The sequence below is a fragment of the Chanodichthys erythropterus genome, chromosome 9 (genome assembly GCF_024489055.1).
Source record: "Chanodichthys erythropterus isolate Z2021 chromosome 9, ASM2448905v1, whole genome shotgun sequence".
NCBI classification, from domain to species: Eukaryota; Metazoa; Chordata; class Actinopteri; order Cypriniformes; family Xenocyprididae; genus Chanodichthys; species Chanodichthys erythropterus.
This window is the reverse complement of record NC_090229.1, coordinates 36,715,123-36,733,647: the sequence shown is the minus strand read 5'-3', so window position 1 is coordinate 36,733,647 and position 18,525 is coordinate 36,715,123. Positions and strand designations below refer to the sequence as shown.

The following is an 18,525-nucleotide window of genomic DNA, read 5'->3' as shown; positions in this document are numbered from 1 at the left end:
GCAGCCCCAATTGAATTACTCTAAAAAATGTAATGTGGTGTAACCATCAAGTAAAAAGGACACCTTGAATGTATAAATATTTTCAAAAAGTTTTAAAAATATATTTCCCAGGGTAAAAAAAGTATTATTTATTACATGTATAATAAATATTATTTAATTTTTTGGGGGAGAGTTGCACCACATGACATATCATTGACCCTTGACCTTATTTCTTAGGAGGAATACAAAAGGAGATATTTTGAAGATTTTTTTCTGCTTTTTCCCCATACAATGGACTGTTCCTCACAGAAAATGAGGATGATAAGGACGATTTCTAACCTTTTTTACTGCTTTTGTTGTAAAAAAAAAACAACAACAAAAAAAAAAACACTAAAATTGTCTAATTTTGTGATTTGCGTTGCTTTAAAGTGTCTCTTTTTACTTTTAGTTTGATTTAGTTGGATGAAACACATTCTATTATCAATCAAGCAGCTGGTCTCAGAACAGGCCCTTTGAAACATCTTCAAATGATAGATGCTGCTACAACAAACATGTAGATATGAAAACAGCTCTAGTATTTGAGTGCTGAACTTTAAAGTTTCTGAAAGTCATAAAGGGGGCTTTCTCACTCAGATATGGCCAGTGGGCCAAGATCACCCACAGGCCCTTCTGCTCACATTACAGTGCCACTTTCAATTGTGTTCAGTGTGAGAGAGGTCAGGCCTCTCCTATAACACACACACACATTCACACACACACACACATTCACACACACACACACACACACACACACACACACACACACACACACACACACATGCAGCACCCCACGACCTGGGGGCATCCATCATTACTAGGGTGGTGAAAGTAGACACTCTAAAATACTGCAACGTGTTTGGTCTATGGTAACCCAACACGGGCAGAGAGAGAGTGTGAGACACTCTAATTTTATGAGCGCTCACATGCATACACTTCTCTTGCCCCCGTCCCATGCCTGAAGCGCTACTGAAATCTGCCACGAGCGCAAAGAATTCCTGATAAACACAAGCTTGGCAAGTGCTTCAGCCCGCCTGGATTGATTACATAATCTTATCAACACTGCTTTTTGCCATCTATATTTTGGCCAGCAAAAAGAGGGTGGCACTTTAAGATGGTTGATAACACTAAGAAATAAACAACAACAAAATAATCAACTCAACTCAAAACGTTACTGTAACATCATCACTTCACTAATGTAAATGCTCCTGTTTTGTTATTTTGATGTTTTTTCCTACATTAACGCAATTTTTTTTCATTGCAAATTATATTATCAATATGATAATTTGTGAGATACTGAATTGGAAGTTTTATTTTACTTTAATGAACAGCATAATTATCAGAATGATCCAAAGAGCATATTGTGCTTCAATGGAAACAAGAACATCTGATTGTCTGTACAAGAGTCACGTGATCAATTACTTGATCAGAGACGTAAAAATAGTGCAAAATATTAAAAATTTCTTCTTCAGTTTACGTGATAACCAGAGTGTTATTTATGGGGGGTTTCAGGGATCTGACCAGCCAAATTAAAGCTTCAAACCCCCGATAGACATCAGAACAAGAGGTTGGTGGACTTAAAGGGTTAGTTCACCCCAAAATGAAAATTCTGTCATCATTTACTCACCCACATGTCATTTCAAACTCGTAAGACTGTCATTCAAATGAAGATCTTTTAGATGAAATCTGAGAGATTTCTGTAGATTTAAATAGATTTAATTCAGGCATTAGGCTTAAACCTCTTCTGGAAGCTCAGCTCGGTTCATATGGATTAGTTTTCTGATCTTTTTATGATCTTTTTGAAGCGTCTAAGTGCAAAGGTAGTTGCAAAGGCAAAAAAGTTGCAAAGTTTTTAATGTCTTTAAAAGAAGTCTCTTCTGTGCACCAAGGCTGCATTTACTTGATTTATTTAAAAACTGTAATATTGTGGAATATTATTGCTATTTAAAATAACTGCTTTCTATATATAGTAAAATATAATTTATTCCTGTGATCAAAGCTGAATTTTCAGCATCATTACTCCAGTCTGCAGTGTCACATGATCCTTCAAAAATCATTTTAATATGATGATTTGATGATCAAGAAACATTTATGATTATTATTATTATTAATGTTGAAAACAGTAAGATTTTTGTGAAAACCAAGATACATTTTTTCAGGATTATTTGATGAACCGAAAGTTCAAAAGAACAGCATTTAATTCAAACAGAAATCGGATGTAACATTATAAATGTCTTTACTGTCATTTTTAATCAATTTAATGCATGCTTGCTGAATAAAAGTAGATGTACTTAGCAGTCTTTTACATAATGCAGTCCAGCAGTTTATTAAACTGAATATGATTAATAAATAAATAATAATGCATTTTATAGAGCACATATGCCTCAGTTAAATGATAAATCTTACAGTTTTTTTTTTTTTTTTTTTTTTTTAAAGGTAAATTGAATAATATCTTGTAAAATGACCATTTTAATAGGGCACCATATTGTCTTCAAATGAATAACTCTGAAATTAAACATCTGGTTAAAAATCGCACGCTTGCAGAATCCTGAAAGTTAGAATATCCCAAAACTTCTCTGCCTTTTGGCGATCTCTTCTGAAACTCTGAAGAGGTTTGATTCTCTTTGCTTTCCTTGAGAAACACCTCAGACCGTAGCGAGATTTCATCTGTGATTTTTCTTTCTAATACTCATCGACACAGATGTAGACTTCCTGTTCCCGCTAACTGTCTTAAGAAGTGACGGCCGCTCTCCCCTGCTCTCCTCTCTTCTCCACTGCATCTGACTCCTCCAGGACACTGGAGTTATTCAAAGAGCAGGGATGAGCCCTGACAATGCCATATTATCAGCTGGAATCTCTAGGTCTGCAAAAGGAAAATACTCCTTCTCAGTGTCACACTGAAGAGAGATCCCTAAACCTGACACTGAGGAGAGCCATTTAAGAGCACTGAACAGTGCCAGCTATTCATGCGGGCCTGTGAAGAGAATGGCCGCTCTTCTGTCCTCGCCTTGTTTAAAACACAGAGAGGGAAACTCATGAGGGTCCGAGAGACAAGGCAGCGCAGAAATCCGAGCAGCCAGCTGACTCGCACATGAATAGAGGCAGCACAATGATAAAGTAATCACCCTCACAATCCCCCGGTTTATCAGCGTGCTCCTCCGCTAGCCTAAACAGATAATGAAATGAAGTATCGCCGGCCTCACTAACTAATGGAAGACGAGCTGAGAGATGACACACACATCTGTGTGCTGTTGATCAGCAACACTTGATCATTCAGATCGTACCATTCATAAAATGTACAAATCCAATTGAATTGTCTGGGAATCTTAAGAGGGGGTGTTATGAGATTTTAAGCCACGTCTCATTGGTTAAAAGTAACAACCTGGCTGGATGTCTAACATTAAACATAAGTGGTGGCAGGAATTTCAGCTAACTCAATTCATGTGGCAATATGAGATCCATATTCACAGATAACATAGCTTTTGTTAAAGAGACAGTTCAGACAAAATATAAAGTCGCCCTTATGTCACTCATTAAATTTCAGAATATCTCTTTCTGCGTTCCACAGAAACAAGAAAGTCATACATATGTTTGGAAAGAAGTGACTTTAGAGATAAGAAAAAATGCACATTCAAAAAGGTGGACTTGTCCTGATCTGTACTTGCTTAATTAAGCTATATAAATGTGATTGCCAGGTTTTCAGGGGGGATAAAAATCTTGTTCCAGGGGTAAAATCTGCATTTTTTTGTAGGGTTCTCCTGGTAAAATTCGCATTCAAGGGGCTAAATATCATGTTATTTGGGGTTGTTTCAACTCACAGACATGAAAAACAACCCGCGGCAACAATTAAAGTAGCTGGACTTGGCAACACTGGCTGTATTGTGAATATAGGCCTTGTTATGAACAGCTGAGGTTTATTTTTTACAATTATATTCACAATATAGCACAGCCATGAGTGCCTTATTGCTTTTAGAATGGTTGATACACAATAAAAATATTATTAAAGGAATACACTGGCTACAGTACAAGTTAAACTTAATTGACAGCACATAATGTTGATTACAAAAAAAAAAATAATTTTCACTTGAATGAGGCAAATCTGTAAATCTGTTTCAAAATATAGCCACAAGACATAAACAATAAGTTTACATGATTTTAGTGTAAAAAAAAAAATACAACTTTGCAACATAATGCCATGAAACCTTAAAACGGCCATACGAATATCTTTACTGCTCAAATAATACTGAAGAATTAATGCAAGTAATTTTATAAATATATAAACTGTGTGTTTCGGCTTTTAAGTCCGCCAAAAATTGGCCCCATTTCTTTTCAGTAAATCCATTGTGGATGGACAGTATGTTAAAAGGCAAAAGTGATAAAAAGTAATGTGATAACTTTAATGTTTTAAGTTTCTAAGCAGGAAATATATGGATCATAAATTCAATATTTCTGTCACTTACTTACTTCCTGGAGAAGAGGAGAGAAGCATCCTCAACTGGACAGAGCTGCTCATTACATGTTTTGAGAAAAAAAGACATGTTTGACTCGGCGGCCATCTTTGAAACGCCTCTCGGTCATTCAAGTGCATCTTCTATCTCTATGAACATCAAATTCTCCAAAGCTCACCAAGCGTTCGATTAAATTTCATATTTGAAATCAACAATGAAATCTGACAACAACATTTTCATAAATTTTGTTTCTAAATGCTCTGATCATGACAAAAAGCGTTATTATTCATGCTGGATCAGTCGCATGCAGTCCTAAATACGCGTCTCTTGTGCCTCATTTCGGAGGCGCGAGTCTGACTGTTTCTATAGAAACCAGAACTTCTAACGGCCGCTGAAGTGACGCGATGACTTTATTTAGAAGGCGGGACTTATTCCGCGTTGCACTTTCTCCCATTCAAAACAATACAAGTGCATCTTGTGTTATTACAAAAGGGCGGGAATAAATCCCCAAACTCTAAAAGCCTGTTCACACCAACGATAAAGATAGACCTAGTTCTAAAAATCGTTAAATATAAGAGAATATCACTGTCCACACCACAAAACAATAATAGAGAAACGATATCATTGGGATCACTTTCAAAACGATTTTTTTCCAGCTGCTGAGCGGTAAAACACTGACGACCAATCAGAATCCGTTAAGGCTCGCGCGCACTTAAAATGGCAGACGACATTGCTTAGACTGTTTGACAAAAGGATACTTTAAAGAAAATGGATACCATCAGAATAAATGGTAAGAAGTATTAACAATGAGATCATTATGTCAGGCTAGCAAAAATTATAAAATAAAATTACCTCAGGTATCCAGCGCTAGTTTCGACAACATTGTTTTGCTTCTTCTGAAGTTGCAGTGAAAAAGACTAGGTGTTGTTTTTATTCCACTATATTGACTTTGTCTGCTAAATTCACTGTTAGGTTAGATGGATTAGGCTAGCTATTTACTCGAAACATAGCATGCTGAGGACATCTGCTGGTTAAAGCTGTAAAGAACTACAATAGGTTGTTTGCACATGACGTCACAGCAGCGCGAATGAGTCTGGAGGGCAGGGAGTTTATTTTCTATATAGGAATCCTGTCAAAAACTCAAAATTCGTATGTTTTGCGTCGTTTACGGTTGCTAAAATCGATAAAATAGAGAACACAGAAGGTGTTTATATCGTTTACATAACTTATACCGTTTTTTATAACTTATATCGTTTTTTAACTTTAAAAGTTGTCGCCTGTAATAGCGTTTTGCGTCTGCTGATACTGAAATGAATATGGATACCTGCTTACCTTATTTGTTTTTGACTTGGTTAAATATCCACATTCTTCATGCTATTGTTTGCAGGGAAGAGAAGCTATTTTATCCCATTTAAATGGTGTTTTCACTTCAGTTTTGTAGTATTCCGTTCACAATGTTGATCTGGTTACCATGAGTTCAGTCACGCGCTGCTGCTTCAGCCATCATAGTAGAAAATGTTCAAATAAATGTTTAACAAGCTTACAGAAGTCGATTCAACAACAAAGATAACACTTTCAACTATGTGATTATTTTATTGAGTGAGAGGTAGTGGGTTAAATCAGTGACATTATTAAATTTGATATACGTCTTCCCGTCACCTCCTCAACCTGCTTCCCTTAATAATGTGTTTTTACACGTATAAAAGGCAACAATCGTATTACACAGTCCAGTTTTTTCTTTGAACGATGATGTGAGCTCCTGTTGCAATTCTCGATTCAGCATAAATGACCTACAATGGCGACATTTTTCACAATCGCAACAGAAAATCAAAAATACTTCCCTAACTTCACTAGCAGAAAGGCAGCGCGATATAAACAAACCCAGATTAAATATGTACGCAACGTGACGGCAGCGTTACATCCTCTATCTTCCTCCTCGATGGCAGGAAAGTCTTTCAATTCAGTGGGAAAGTCGCTAATTTTCATAACATAAAGATCACGTCCAACATATGTTGTGATTTTCTGTTCACAACTTTCTAAACCAGCACAGAAAGGACTTTTCTCCATCTCTTCCATTCTAATTTTCACTGCTTGCCCTCCAACGGAATTTTGCGCGTCACCAGAACCACGTGATTGCAAACAACCTATTACGTGTAAAGAACATTTAAAGAATAATCTTCTTTAGACTGTACTGAACACGAAATATTCCTTTAAACTGTTTTTGGCACATATTATTGACCAATCAGCATTCAAGATCAAATCAATATGTTTAATGACTGAAAAAAAAACGCGTTTGCTCATATACCATACGCTAGCTATATATTATAAACAAACAGAATGTTTGTGAGGCCGTTTACTCACTGATCATAACAGCACAGTTTAATTTTAGGAGAGTTTCTCATTGTTAAAGCAGCTATAAACCCTGGCCTGGCTCACTTTAAGCACACAATAGGGGGCAGCTTTACAGGAGAGGAGCTGTCAATGTTAAGCAGCTGGAATAAAATTCACTCAGAGAGATCATGACTCTGCCTCAGGCTGACAGAGAAGCCATTAGTGTCACAGTTATACTGGATAAACCTGAGACGAAATACAGTCTTTTATGACACAATACAATATCTTATCTATCTACACTAGATTCATCAAGGCCATCTTATACTTGTGCACGTGGCAGATGATAAACTGATCAATGAGTATTGAATAGTACAAAATGTTAATATAAGAGTCATTCCACAAAACAGGTATGATTTGGACTTACACATTTTTAGATTTTTTACCAACATGTATTACTTTTCTGAACACCCCACAACATCAATGATATATTTAACTTGCAGAAAAACATTTTTTTTTTTTCCATCTCAGGCATCAAATCCCTATTGCTATTGGTCATTATTTTAAGTTATGGACACTATGGGAGCTCTCTGAATATTATTATAAAATGTATTTGTGATAAAATCAACATTTTCCTATTAATCAGATGTCCCTGACACTAATTCAATAATTGCAAATATAAAAGTTACATAAAATCTCACACTTTTGCTACTAAAGCCTGAAATGGGCACTTTTTGTGACAGCAACCTCATCATTTCTGATCAAAGACTCAGATCAAAATCAGTATTCTTATTATTGCTCTGAACATTTCAGACAGAATTTAACTAACTTTAAATTACTTTTTCATAAACTTAACAAAATAATAATAATAAAAATGTAGATGTGACGGGGTTGTGATTTTTTGCCCAAATTGTCCACTGCTCTAAATCTAGTGAATAAATGGAGAGCGCATGGCATGCATGATATTAAGAAATCATGAATAATGTTGAAATAACACAGATAATTTTCACAAGTAATAGTTTTCTATCTTTAATTGATGTAACAAGGTTGAGTCGTTCAGCTTGACAAACACAATTTAACAACATAATTTAGTTATAATTATTAAAGAAGGTGGTAACTTGCCTGTTTCTGTTCACAATGTTGTTCAGAAGACTGAACTGTCACTTCCTGTTAATTTTGTCACATTGGTATCAGATTATTATTTTTACAGGGGGAGGTAATGAAGTGATTTTAATGAATAATCATGAATTTACTTAGAAAAGAAACATTACCAGCAAAAAAGCACAGATGGATATGTATGGGAATGGCAAAATGTCATTCTCATTTTATTATTCATATCTCAAGTACACTTTCATAGAAGGCCTTGAGGGACATGACAAAATAGGTGGTGTCAACTGAAAAAAACTAAATAATTTCTAATATAAAGATAAAATGTTTGTCATGTTTTTAAACATTATTAAAGAAGACATTTCAATGAATACAAAAAGCTTTTAAAAACATATTTTGGTGACCCAATAGATAAAATACACTGAAAAAGGTCAGAGGGACTCAAATCGTACCAGTTTCGTGGAATGACTCATAACTATAAAAATAATTCACCAAAATATGATGCAGAAAACTGTATTTTAATACTTTCTACCCACATAAATTATTGCTCGCCGTCTGTATTTTTATAAAGTGATGGGGGAAACCAGACTTTTTACTCCAGAGTGGGTTTTTCTCTGTTTAGACAAAGTCCTGGCTACAAAACAGCTATTGAACATTTCCACTGTTATTGCCCAGGAAACAAGATACAGTTCATTAAACACAAGGTTGTCACAAGGGGAACCTACCTATTATCGGCTGTTTAAAGGATATTTAAATTATAGGTTTTACTCAGTGAAATTTAAACAGTTACACAATAATGAAACAAAACAGTCAATGAAACCGTTGTTATGGACATCAGATATTATAATTTAAAAAATTGTATTAAAAAAACACATGAAAACCTGAAATTCACAAACTCTTTGTTTTATATTCACGTGCACATCCCTGAATGAGCACAGCTTTATATTTAAAGTGACAGTTCACTTAAAATTAAAATTTAGTCATCATTTATTCACCTTCAAGTTGTTCTAAAACTGTATGAATTTCTTTCTTCTGCTGAACACAAATTGAAGAATATTTAAACAACTTGAGGGTGAGTAAATGGTGACATTTTTTTCATTTTTGGATTACCTATCCCTTTTTATTCAACTTCTCAGGTAATGTTAATGGTATGACCCATTTCAGGGGTGGACAAAATTACGATTTAAAATCAGTCAAGAGAAACGCATCCTTATATTTACAGGATTTACCCCCTTCATATTAGGGGTTTGATCGCCTTTTGTTAAATTGTGCTATATGTCACGTGATGGACATGATCTGCCGCGGTTTTCTGCTCGAGATAAAGAAAATAAATATTTATGATTTTCCACCACTTAAATAGTTAAACAGCGCCATCTTGTGGATAGAGACACCACAGCACTACATTAGAATATTTTTTTTTTACGGATGATTCAAACCTTACTACACATTTTCTTTGAATTGCGTTTTAGGGAATAACAAACAGTAATAAATATAATTTATAACCTATTCTAAGTTATAAAAGGCATTTTAGTGGAAGTAAATCACAATTTTCTTCTTTCACGTTCTTTTTTTGCACTTCCACAGAACTACATTTCCCAAGATCACCTCTCAAACCCCACGCGCACGCTCTAGTATCGCGATATTATCTAAAAGACGTTGCGCTGTATCGCGAGATTACCTTCGTGCTGTCTAGTACAGCACTAAAAACTGTCAGTGAGGTTAGAGGGGGTAAGAATTCCTCAAATCGGCGACTGCCGTTTAAACAGCGGTGTGAATGTCCAAATCTGTGCTTTTGTGTTATTACATACGAAACGTGTGACCCTGAGGAGAAAAACAACCGCGTTTTCATCCAAAACTGTACAGGCCAACAGTATCTGAACTAGATCAAACAGTGTGCTGTAATACAGCGAGCAAATGGCGTTGAAAAGAATCCAAAAGGTGAGTTTGTGTTCATTGTGTGGATCGCATAACCTCACAGCCTTTGTCAATGTCCTCATCGTCATCTTCTAACACTGTTGTGACTGTAAAGCACTCGCTCTTTCCTCATTTTATCCCCATCTGGTCAAGACAAAGACGGATGGCCAATGGTGGATGCATGCAGTCGACAGACGCATTTCTGATCGTTACAGATTCGCGCGCATGCTGTTCTAACGGTCGCCGTTACTTAGATACGGCTGATCGCGAGTGTTTGTTTTGCGCAATATGCGATCGACAACGTCTATTGTCGATAAGTGATGTTGTAACACAAGGAATTGTGCGCTTAAAACACATGATTCGCTGTTTTAACAAGTGTTGTAAATGATTTGTGCCATGTAAGTTCGGTTAGACATCTAAACACTGTTAAAATATATCTTTTCTGTTGTCGGTCATCGTGAATGAGAGAAACGCCACTGGTGCGCATGCGTGATGGGCGACAACTGCTTTCAAGTTGCCAAATGCTGAACCCCAATGTCAGTGTGTCCATATATGGCTCGGCAAATAGGGCACTAGGACAGCAGAGGGTATTTTTAACAGATTCAACACCCTGCCCGCATAACCAACGACTTTAATCACAGAAAGAAAAAAATTGTATTGCTTTCAGTGATTCCATAATCACTAGTTATAGGAGTACAGTTTCTGTATACTCGCCCTCATGTTGATGTTCTTATGAACTCACATGCTGTTATTTTTAGGAGAAATTTTAAACTTTTTTTTTAATCACCAAAAAGGATCTTAAATCAGCATCTTTTTTTCCCTATTGTGACTTATAAGTGAAACGGCTTCTCGAACAAGAACAAATGTAGGGCGGGGCTTGATTTTGTCCGTGAGGAATTGATTGGACGTTTGTGGGATCTCATGTGAGTTGCCTTGTCATCAGAGAAGAGATGAGGGAGGGGAAGTTATTCTGATTAAAGATTATGAGGCACGTGAATGGGAAAAAAAGGATAATTTATATTAAATACTGTGATATTAAAGGGTTAGTTCACCCAAAAAAGAAAATTCTGTCATTTATTACTCACCCTCTTGCCGTTTTACACCCGTAAGACCTTCGTTGATCTTCAGAACACAAATTAAGATATTTTTGATGAAATCCGATGGCTCAGTGAGGCCTGCATAGCCAGCAGTGACATTTCCTCTCTCAAGATCCATTAATGTACTAAAAACATATTTAAATCAGTTCATGTGAGTATAGTGGTTCAATAATAATATTATAACGCGACGAGAATATTTTTGGTGTGCCAAAAAATGACTTATATAGTGATGGCCGATTTCAAAACACTGCTTCATCAAGATTCAGAGCATAATGAATCAGCGTATCGAATCATGATTCGGATCGTGTGTCAAAGCGCCAAACTGCTGAAATCACTTGACTTTGGTGCTCTGAATAGCTGATTCGACACATTCATTTGTGCTCTGAAGCTTCCTGAAGCAGTGTTTTGAAATCGGCCATCACTATATAAGTCGTTACTTTGTTTGTTTTTTTGGCACACCAAAAATATTCTCGTGGCTTTATAATATTAATATTGAACCACTGTACTCACATGAACTGATTTAAATATGTTTTTAGTACATTAATGGATCTTGAGAGAGGAAATGTCATTGCTGGATATGTAGGCCTCACTGAGCCATCGGATTTCAACAAAAATATCTTAATTTGTGTTCTGAAGATGAACGAAGGTCTTACGGGTGTGGAACGGCATGAGGGTGAGTAATAAATGATAGAATTTAACCCTAACCCTTTAAACTATTCCATAAAAAATGTAAAAAAAATAATCATGACTGAATAATTTCATTGTGACTTTAAGAAGACTGAAAATACAGAATGATTATCTCAGGTACTTATAAATGTTGTACAGTATTAAAATGGTAAAATTTGAGTTTGAATATCATTTTTGTTGAATTTGATCTTTTAAATAACTTAAAGGATTAGAACACTTTTAAATAAAATTTTCCTGATAATTCACTCACTCCATGTCATCCAAGATGTTCATGTCTTTCTTTCTTCAGTCGAAAAGAAATGAAGGTTTTTGATGAAAACATTCCAGGATTATTCTCCTTATAGTGGACTTCAGTGGCCTCCAGACGGTTGATGGTCAAAATTACAGTTTCAGTGCAGCTTCAAAGGGCTCTAAACGATACCAGATGAGGAAGAAGGGTCTTATCTAGAGAAACTATCGGTCATTTTCGAAAAAAATACAACTGTATACTGTAATTTTGACCTTCAACCGTTTGGAGTCCATTGAAGTCCACTATATGGAGAAAAATCCTGGAATGTTTTCATCAAAAACCTTCATTTCTTTTCGACTGAAGAGAGAAGGACATGAACATCTTGGATGACATGGGGGTGAGTAAATTCAAAAAACTGTAAATACAGTATGAACAAACAAGTATGTTTCATGACAAAGATTGTATTTTGAATAATGTTAAAATTGTTCATCTTTGTTAGATTGTTTATGTTCTTATCTGTTTCATTGTGAGTGCGAGAAGGCAGTGAGCTTGCAGAGAGCTCCGCCCACACACTCTTTTGATTGGCTGTGATTTGTGATTGATTTTGTCGCGTCTTGTGTGGACAGACAAATTGTTTATCACCGGAATATTATCACATTGTGTCTGGTTGTTTTAAGCCTATTAAGGTGTGCTTTGTCATTTTTGAATCTTGTCAGCCGTGTTCACTATAAATTGTCCTTGTATGGAAAATGCTCCTTTTTAAAGCAAGAATAACAGCATGCAGGTTTATAATGACATGAGGGAGTGTAGATATTGACAGAATTTTTATTGTTGAGTGAACTATCCCTTTAAGGTCTGAGAAGCCCTGTGAAATGATGCTTAAGATCCATTCATAGAAACGCTGAATGGAAATATTTTAGATGCAGTATTAAATGTACACAGACTAATGATAAATATCAGGCATTTAACTTTTTCCAAATGCCTTGTTACATCAGTGAAGGGTGAAGAAAGAGTGACAACAACAGATCAAAAATAGACTGTAGAAGCTCCGCCCCCTTTAAAAGCAGCACATATGTAACACAGTATGTGGTGTGTTGTTGTGGTGATCCTGCCAGAGGTCACTTATTAAGGATCACACTTGTGCAATCACGATCATGTCCAGGCTATCAGAAATGAATAACCATGTATTTACTCATGTAGCTAAGCAAAATAATCTAATAGCAGCTGCTAATACAGGCATTATGTTGACTGATACCATGGACTGAAGAAAATTGAGACCGTATTTCTTTGCTTTTGCTTACTGCAAGTCATTGATATACCAGTATACTGTATTGCACGTTTATACAATCCTTATTTAATCTTTCATAATTTTCCTTAAATTGACATTGGTTTTATTTCTGATGATCATTTTATTTGTCAAAGCTGTGGCATGTTTTTAATGTATCAATTATGTCTGGCCAATTCAATGTGCTAAAAGTGGTCTTTGCATTGCCTTCCTTGTGAACCTAACATTAAACTGCCCCTATTATGCTATTTTAAAGGCTCCTGATGTTGTTTTGGAGGTCTCCTACAACAGGTTTACATGCATCAAAGGTCAAAAAGCACTTTAATTTTCTCATAATATACATTGCACAATGCACATCATCACATTTTTTAATGATTCTCAAACGACTCGTCTGATGCTTCAGTCTCTCTGAATCCCTCCTTTCTGAGGCCCTTCTCTGCTGTGATTGGTCAGATGGCACATTCTGTTGTGATTGGTCGACCGCTTACAGCGCCTGTCGCAAACCAAACACACATTACCATAACTGAACTTAAGCTTCAGATCTTCCTCAGTGATTGTACACACTGTAAAGATATAGGGCCCTATAATTTCCACGATCACGGAATCGTGGACGGAATCGCGGAATCCAGTCATAAAAACGGAATTTACTATATAATGCGGAATGTCACGGAATTTGTCAAATTTTTGATTAATGAATTAAAAGCAGGTCAGTAAACTTAAGGGGGTCGCACACCGGACGCGAAGCTCGGCGCCGCGCCACGCCGCGTCTCAGGTATCTCACACCGGACGCGCACATTCTATACGCGCGAGCTCAATTTTGAATCGGCTTCTGACAGAAGAGCTGCACGATGAGTTCTTACTTTATTTATTATTTATTTTTTTATTTGTATTGAATAATAGCTGACTTTTGAAGGTTCATTAATGAAGATCACATTATGTCTGTTATTGTTTTGTTGTATCGGTTGCCTAGGCAACTATGTTACATTGTAGCAATATTATTTAAATAACGTTAACTAGCTAGTCCGAGTAAAAACGTTAGTTAACGTAAAAGTTATTTTGGTAACACTTTACAATAAAATTTCATTTGTTATCATAGTTAATGTATTAGATTAACTAACATGAACTATGAGCATTTGTTACAGTATTTATTAAGCTTTGTTAACTTAATGTTAGTTAAAAAACAGTTGTTCTTTGTTCATGTTAGTTCAGTGTATTAACTAATGTTAAATACAACTTTGATTTTAATAATGTATTAGTAAATGTTGTAATTAACTTAAAGATTAATAAAGGCTGTATAAGTGCAGTTCATTATTAGTTCATGATAACTAATGTATAATAATATATAATATATTTAATATTTCGTATTTTGTGGGGATTTCACAGTACTAAAGAATATTAACTTCTAAATTATGCAGTATTCAACAGACATAATTACATTATATTATATATTTATCCAATGTAGACTATGAAGGTTTTTGAATGCCCTGTTTTTTATGTCCTCCTCAAACAGATCAAATATTGACGGACAACAAAAAAAACTGCTGCACTGCTACTTTTACGTCGAAGACTGAAAAATAGAGGCAATCGAATTTGCCTGTGCTTTGTTATTTCGCATCACTGAGGTTAGTGTATGGAAAAATGGCACAAAAGAGCAAAATAATATATTAGAAAGGGCTACGTTTATTATACATTTTCCCCAAATATGTTTAGACCTTACTCAAGCTGTTGAACTCAGAATGTAAAACAAGTGTATCTTGCAGCACAGGGTGAAATCAGTATGTACATTGACGATTTGAGGGAAATATAATATAAATTTAATATAAAACCTTGAAATGGCGCTCTGTGGCGCGGCAGGATTTTGAACAACTTCCTGAGTCGTAGCTGGGCGCCGCGGACAGGCCGAATGTCGCCGCCGGTGTGCGTACTCTCATAGAAAACAATGTGTTCGAATTTTAAAGACGTGGCGCGGCGCCGAGCTACGCGTCCGGTGTGCAACCCCCTTTAAATTAAATTGCGATATAGACTAGTGTCTGTGAATATTAAACCACAAAAAGACTATTTAAACATGAATCCTGCATGCCTTTGTGCCTCTGAAATGAATGATGCGGAAGCGCAGTTTCATTTACGTCACACCGTCTCACACACTCGCGGGGGCGCACTCACGCTGAAGCACATGCGACGCTCGCGGTGTTTTCGTCCTCTGTCGTCTCTCTATATGAACGCACAAATTCATCTCCAGAGCTGCTCTGAAAATCACTTCATCAGCATTTAACCGCTTCGTTTGAGAAAACTACCGTCGTAAACACAGAGAAACTCAAAGCTCTAGGCAAACCGTCAAAATAAAAGTTCGATTTAACTTGACAGAAACATTACTATTTGTAACACAGTTCGTAAATGTGGGAAGAAGGAGGCGGGAACCGGCGAACATTCAACGTAACTTTAATACCAAAATAAACAAAGAACAAAACGAAAGTAATGTACACACACAAACATAATAAAACATAACATAAAATCCAGGCCTGGTCCTCTCTCGTCCTTCACTGTAGTCGCTCCTCCTTTCATGCTCCCGGAGCTCCTCCGTGAGGGACTCAAGACCGGTGCGCCTCCCAGGTGAAGCTCATTAACACTCACGCCACCGGCCTCGCGCCGTTCCCTCACAGCTCCCGCCCACCCTGGTCGCCACACTGTTGTACAGTAGGATTTAGATAAATTAAATTAATAATAAATTATTAAAATATATTTTAAACAATAATCTCAGTGTTTCTTCAATGTTTTAATTTTAACAGTAAAGCTCTGTTGTGCAGCACATTGTTTGACAAAAAAAGTTTAATTTCATGATTAAAAGATAAATTAAATTGTATGCGTTCATTTGATTGCCAGAAAAATTTAAATACACAACAGAACTTCTGAAAAAAAAAAAAAAATTCATAAAAATATATTTTTTAATTAATAAATATTGTTGTTTTTAAGAATTCAATTAATTAGACATGCTTTTTGATTATTAAAATGGAATTAAACCATTAAAATGGAATCCAGAAAACAGAATTTGGTAAAAATAAAATTTGAGGGGAAAGAATAAAACGTTTATCATAGGGCCCTTAAAAAATTTAATTTTTTGTTAAACTTTTATTAAATTGTTGGTAAATTGGACAAGATTCATTATTTAAATTAATTAGACATGCTTTTTGATTACTAAAATTTAATTTAACCATTAAAATGGAGTCAAAAAATAAATAAAACGGAAAAAAAAACGGAATCCAGAAAAATTAAAGCGGAACTTGGGAAAAAATTAAACGGATTTCATAAGGCCTTAAAGATAGTAACGATGGCATCGATTTTAACATATCAATCCGAGCACGATTCCAATGATGAAACAGTGGAAGAACTAGTGATTAAACCCAAACCTCCATCGCAAGAACGACTCAAAGTTTTTGAAATGTTGAAATGTGAGTTAGCTGGTTAGCAGGAGACCTACACAATATATAACACAAAACTACATATTTTGAACACCCAGTAGAAAATATATACATCAATAATATGATTACATAGTTACAGGTTGTTATTCTGAGGAGCAAGTTATTCCAAATAAAGTCTGTATGGTCCCATCCTTAATGGATGAGCCTTTTGTAAATCCCATTTAGACTCTCAGAGATTTGAGAAGCAATTGTGAAAATCTTCTTGTATCGCTGTGGCAATTTTAACCACTGACTCTTCAAATCCTCATCCTTTGGAAGAGTTTACAAAGAGAATTTACTTTTGCAGAGCAGAAAACTGCGTTTTCTTGACATGTACACAATACAGACCAGCTACAGCGTTTGAGGGCGGGTCAAAGTAGGCATTGTTCATGGCCAGACAATGAAGAAGTCCATAGGTGGGCATTATGGCGACTTGTTTCGGCATTTCAGAATCGACTCTTTTAGGAGACAATAACTTTATTTATCGTGCACTTTCATCTTTAAAATTTTGCAGACCTTTCACTTTCACAGACAGCTATATTACACACTGCATGAAAAGTAATACCCAAAAAAGCATAATAGGGGCACTTAAAAAAAGCGTGGATGAACGTAACGAAGTTCCAGTCAGATTCGCTGTAATCCTGAATAAAAGCTTCAGTGAAAAACATCTTCTGTTTTGTCATCAGTAAGACATTACAACACATTTTATTTTATTTAAAACTGCAAATGGCAATATTTTTCACTTTATCGAAAAAGATAATTAGCCTATAAGATCGACAGTGAGACAAACAATGGTATATTTATTCATAAATCTGTCTACATGAAACCCTAAGTCATCCTTTGTTCACTATAGCCATGGTAACTATACATACTTCAACTTTATTCGCCACAACCAAGACTTATAAAGCATGTAATACACATAAATGTTTCACATTGTTGGCAAATACTTCAACTTTTTGACACGAGAAATGGCGGGGCCTTTAAAAATGATTTTAATATGCAAAATTGTTAGCCAATCACAGAAGTAGGCGTTTACTTCCAATTCTTGAGTCAGACACGCCCATCAAAGCTGAGTGTTCGAAAGAGAGGTTAAAAATAGGTTAGAAAGAAGCTCATTAGGATGTGTTTTGATATGAAAACCTTGATAATATCATAAGTGGACATCAGAGAACATTATAAAATTTAAAAATGCAGTTCAAGACCACTTGTTTAAAGTTATTATTCACAGTTCTCACAGAACTAAACTAAATAAAGTCGGATGGGTGTGCGCTCTTTTATTCTTGCAGTAATGTCATTTAATGCCGTTTATTGTTAGATGTGGACTGACCCATTAAAGACACTTCTGTTTTTCTTTAAGTGTGCTGATAGATAAAGTTATTGAAAGTGCTTTTGCCGAACAGCTGACTGCTCTGCGTCTATCTTTAGAGAGACCTTTTCAAGCACTGAGTCAGACAGTAACTTCTAGCAAAGCATACAGCGGCTCAAGAGGTGAATTAGAGGAGTGCCACGGCCATGAGGATGAGATATGAGATATTTCAGCTCAGTGATTCAGAACTGTTACAAACATACGCCTGATGCCAAATACTGACCCATATTACAAATGGTGCATGACAACTAGAAAACCTCAGGAGACAAACAGGACTCTGTAAATATTGTCCAGTGCTTGTATAAAAAAAGAAGTGGAGATTCAGTCATAGCAACAATTAAATTATATTTAAAGGACATGTGTAAGAAACTGTGTGAAATGCCAGCACTGATTTAAAGGGTTAGTTCACCCAAAAATGAAATTTCTGTCATCATTTACTCACCCTCATGTCGTTCTACACCCATAAGACCTTCATTTTCAGAACACAAATTAAGATATTTTTGTTGAAATCCGATGGCTCCATGAGGCCTGCATTGCCAGCAAGATAATTTACACTTTCAGATGCCCAGAAAGCTACTAAAGACATATTTAAAT

The 18,525-nt window shown here is 35.8% G+C and overlaps 1 protein-coding gene across 2 annotated transcripts in view; it reads left to right on the top strand.

Moving 5' to 3' along the window:
• Positions 1 to 9,582: 9,582 nt before the first annotated feature.
• Positions 9,583 to 18,525, top strand: part of ube2d4 (ubiquitin conjugating enzyme E2 D4) — a 29,450-nt gene continuing 20,507 nt past the window's right edge. The window contains exon 1 of one of the 2 annotated variants that reach the window (XM_067395502.1): positions 9,583 to 9,836. In XM_067395502.1, the coding sequence (XP_067251603.1) occupies positions 9,813 to 9,836 (24 nt within the window). In that variant the 5' untranslated portion in view covers positions 9,583 to 9,812. Of the gene's footprint in view, positions 9,837 to 14,521; positions 14,733 to 18,525 lie in introns of those variants that run through there. The other variant, XM_067395503.1, reaches the window with a different exon arrangement.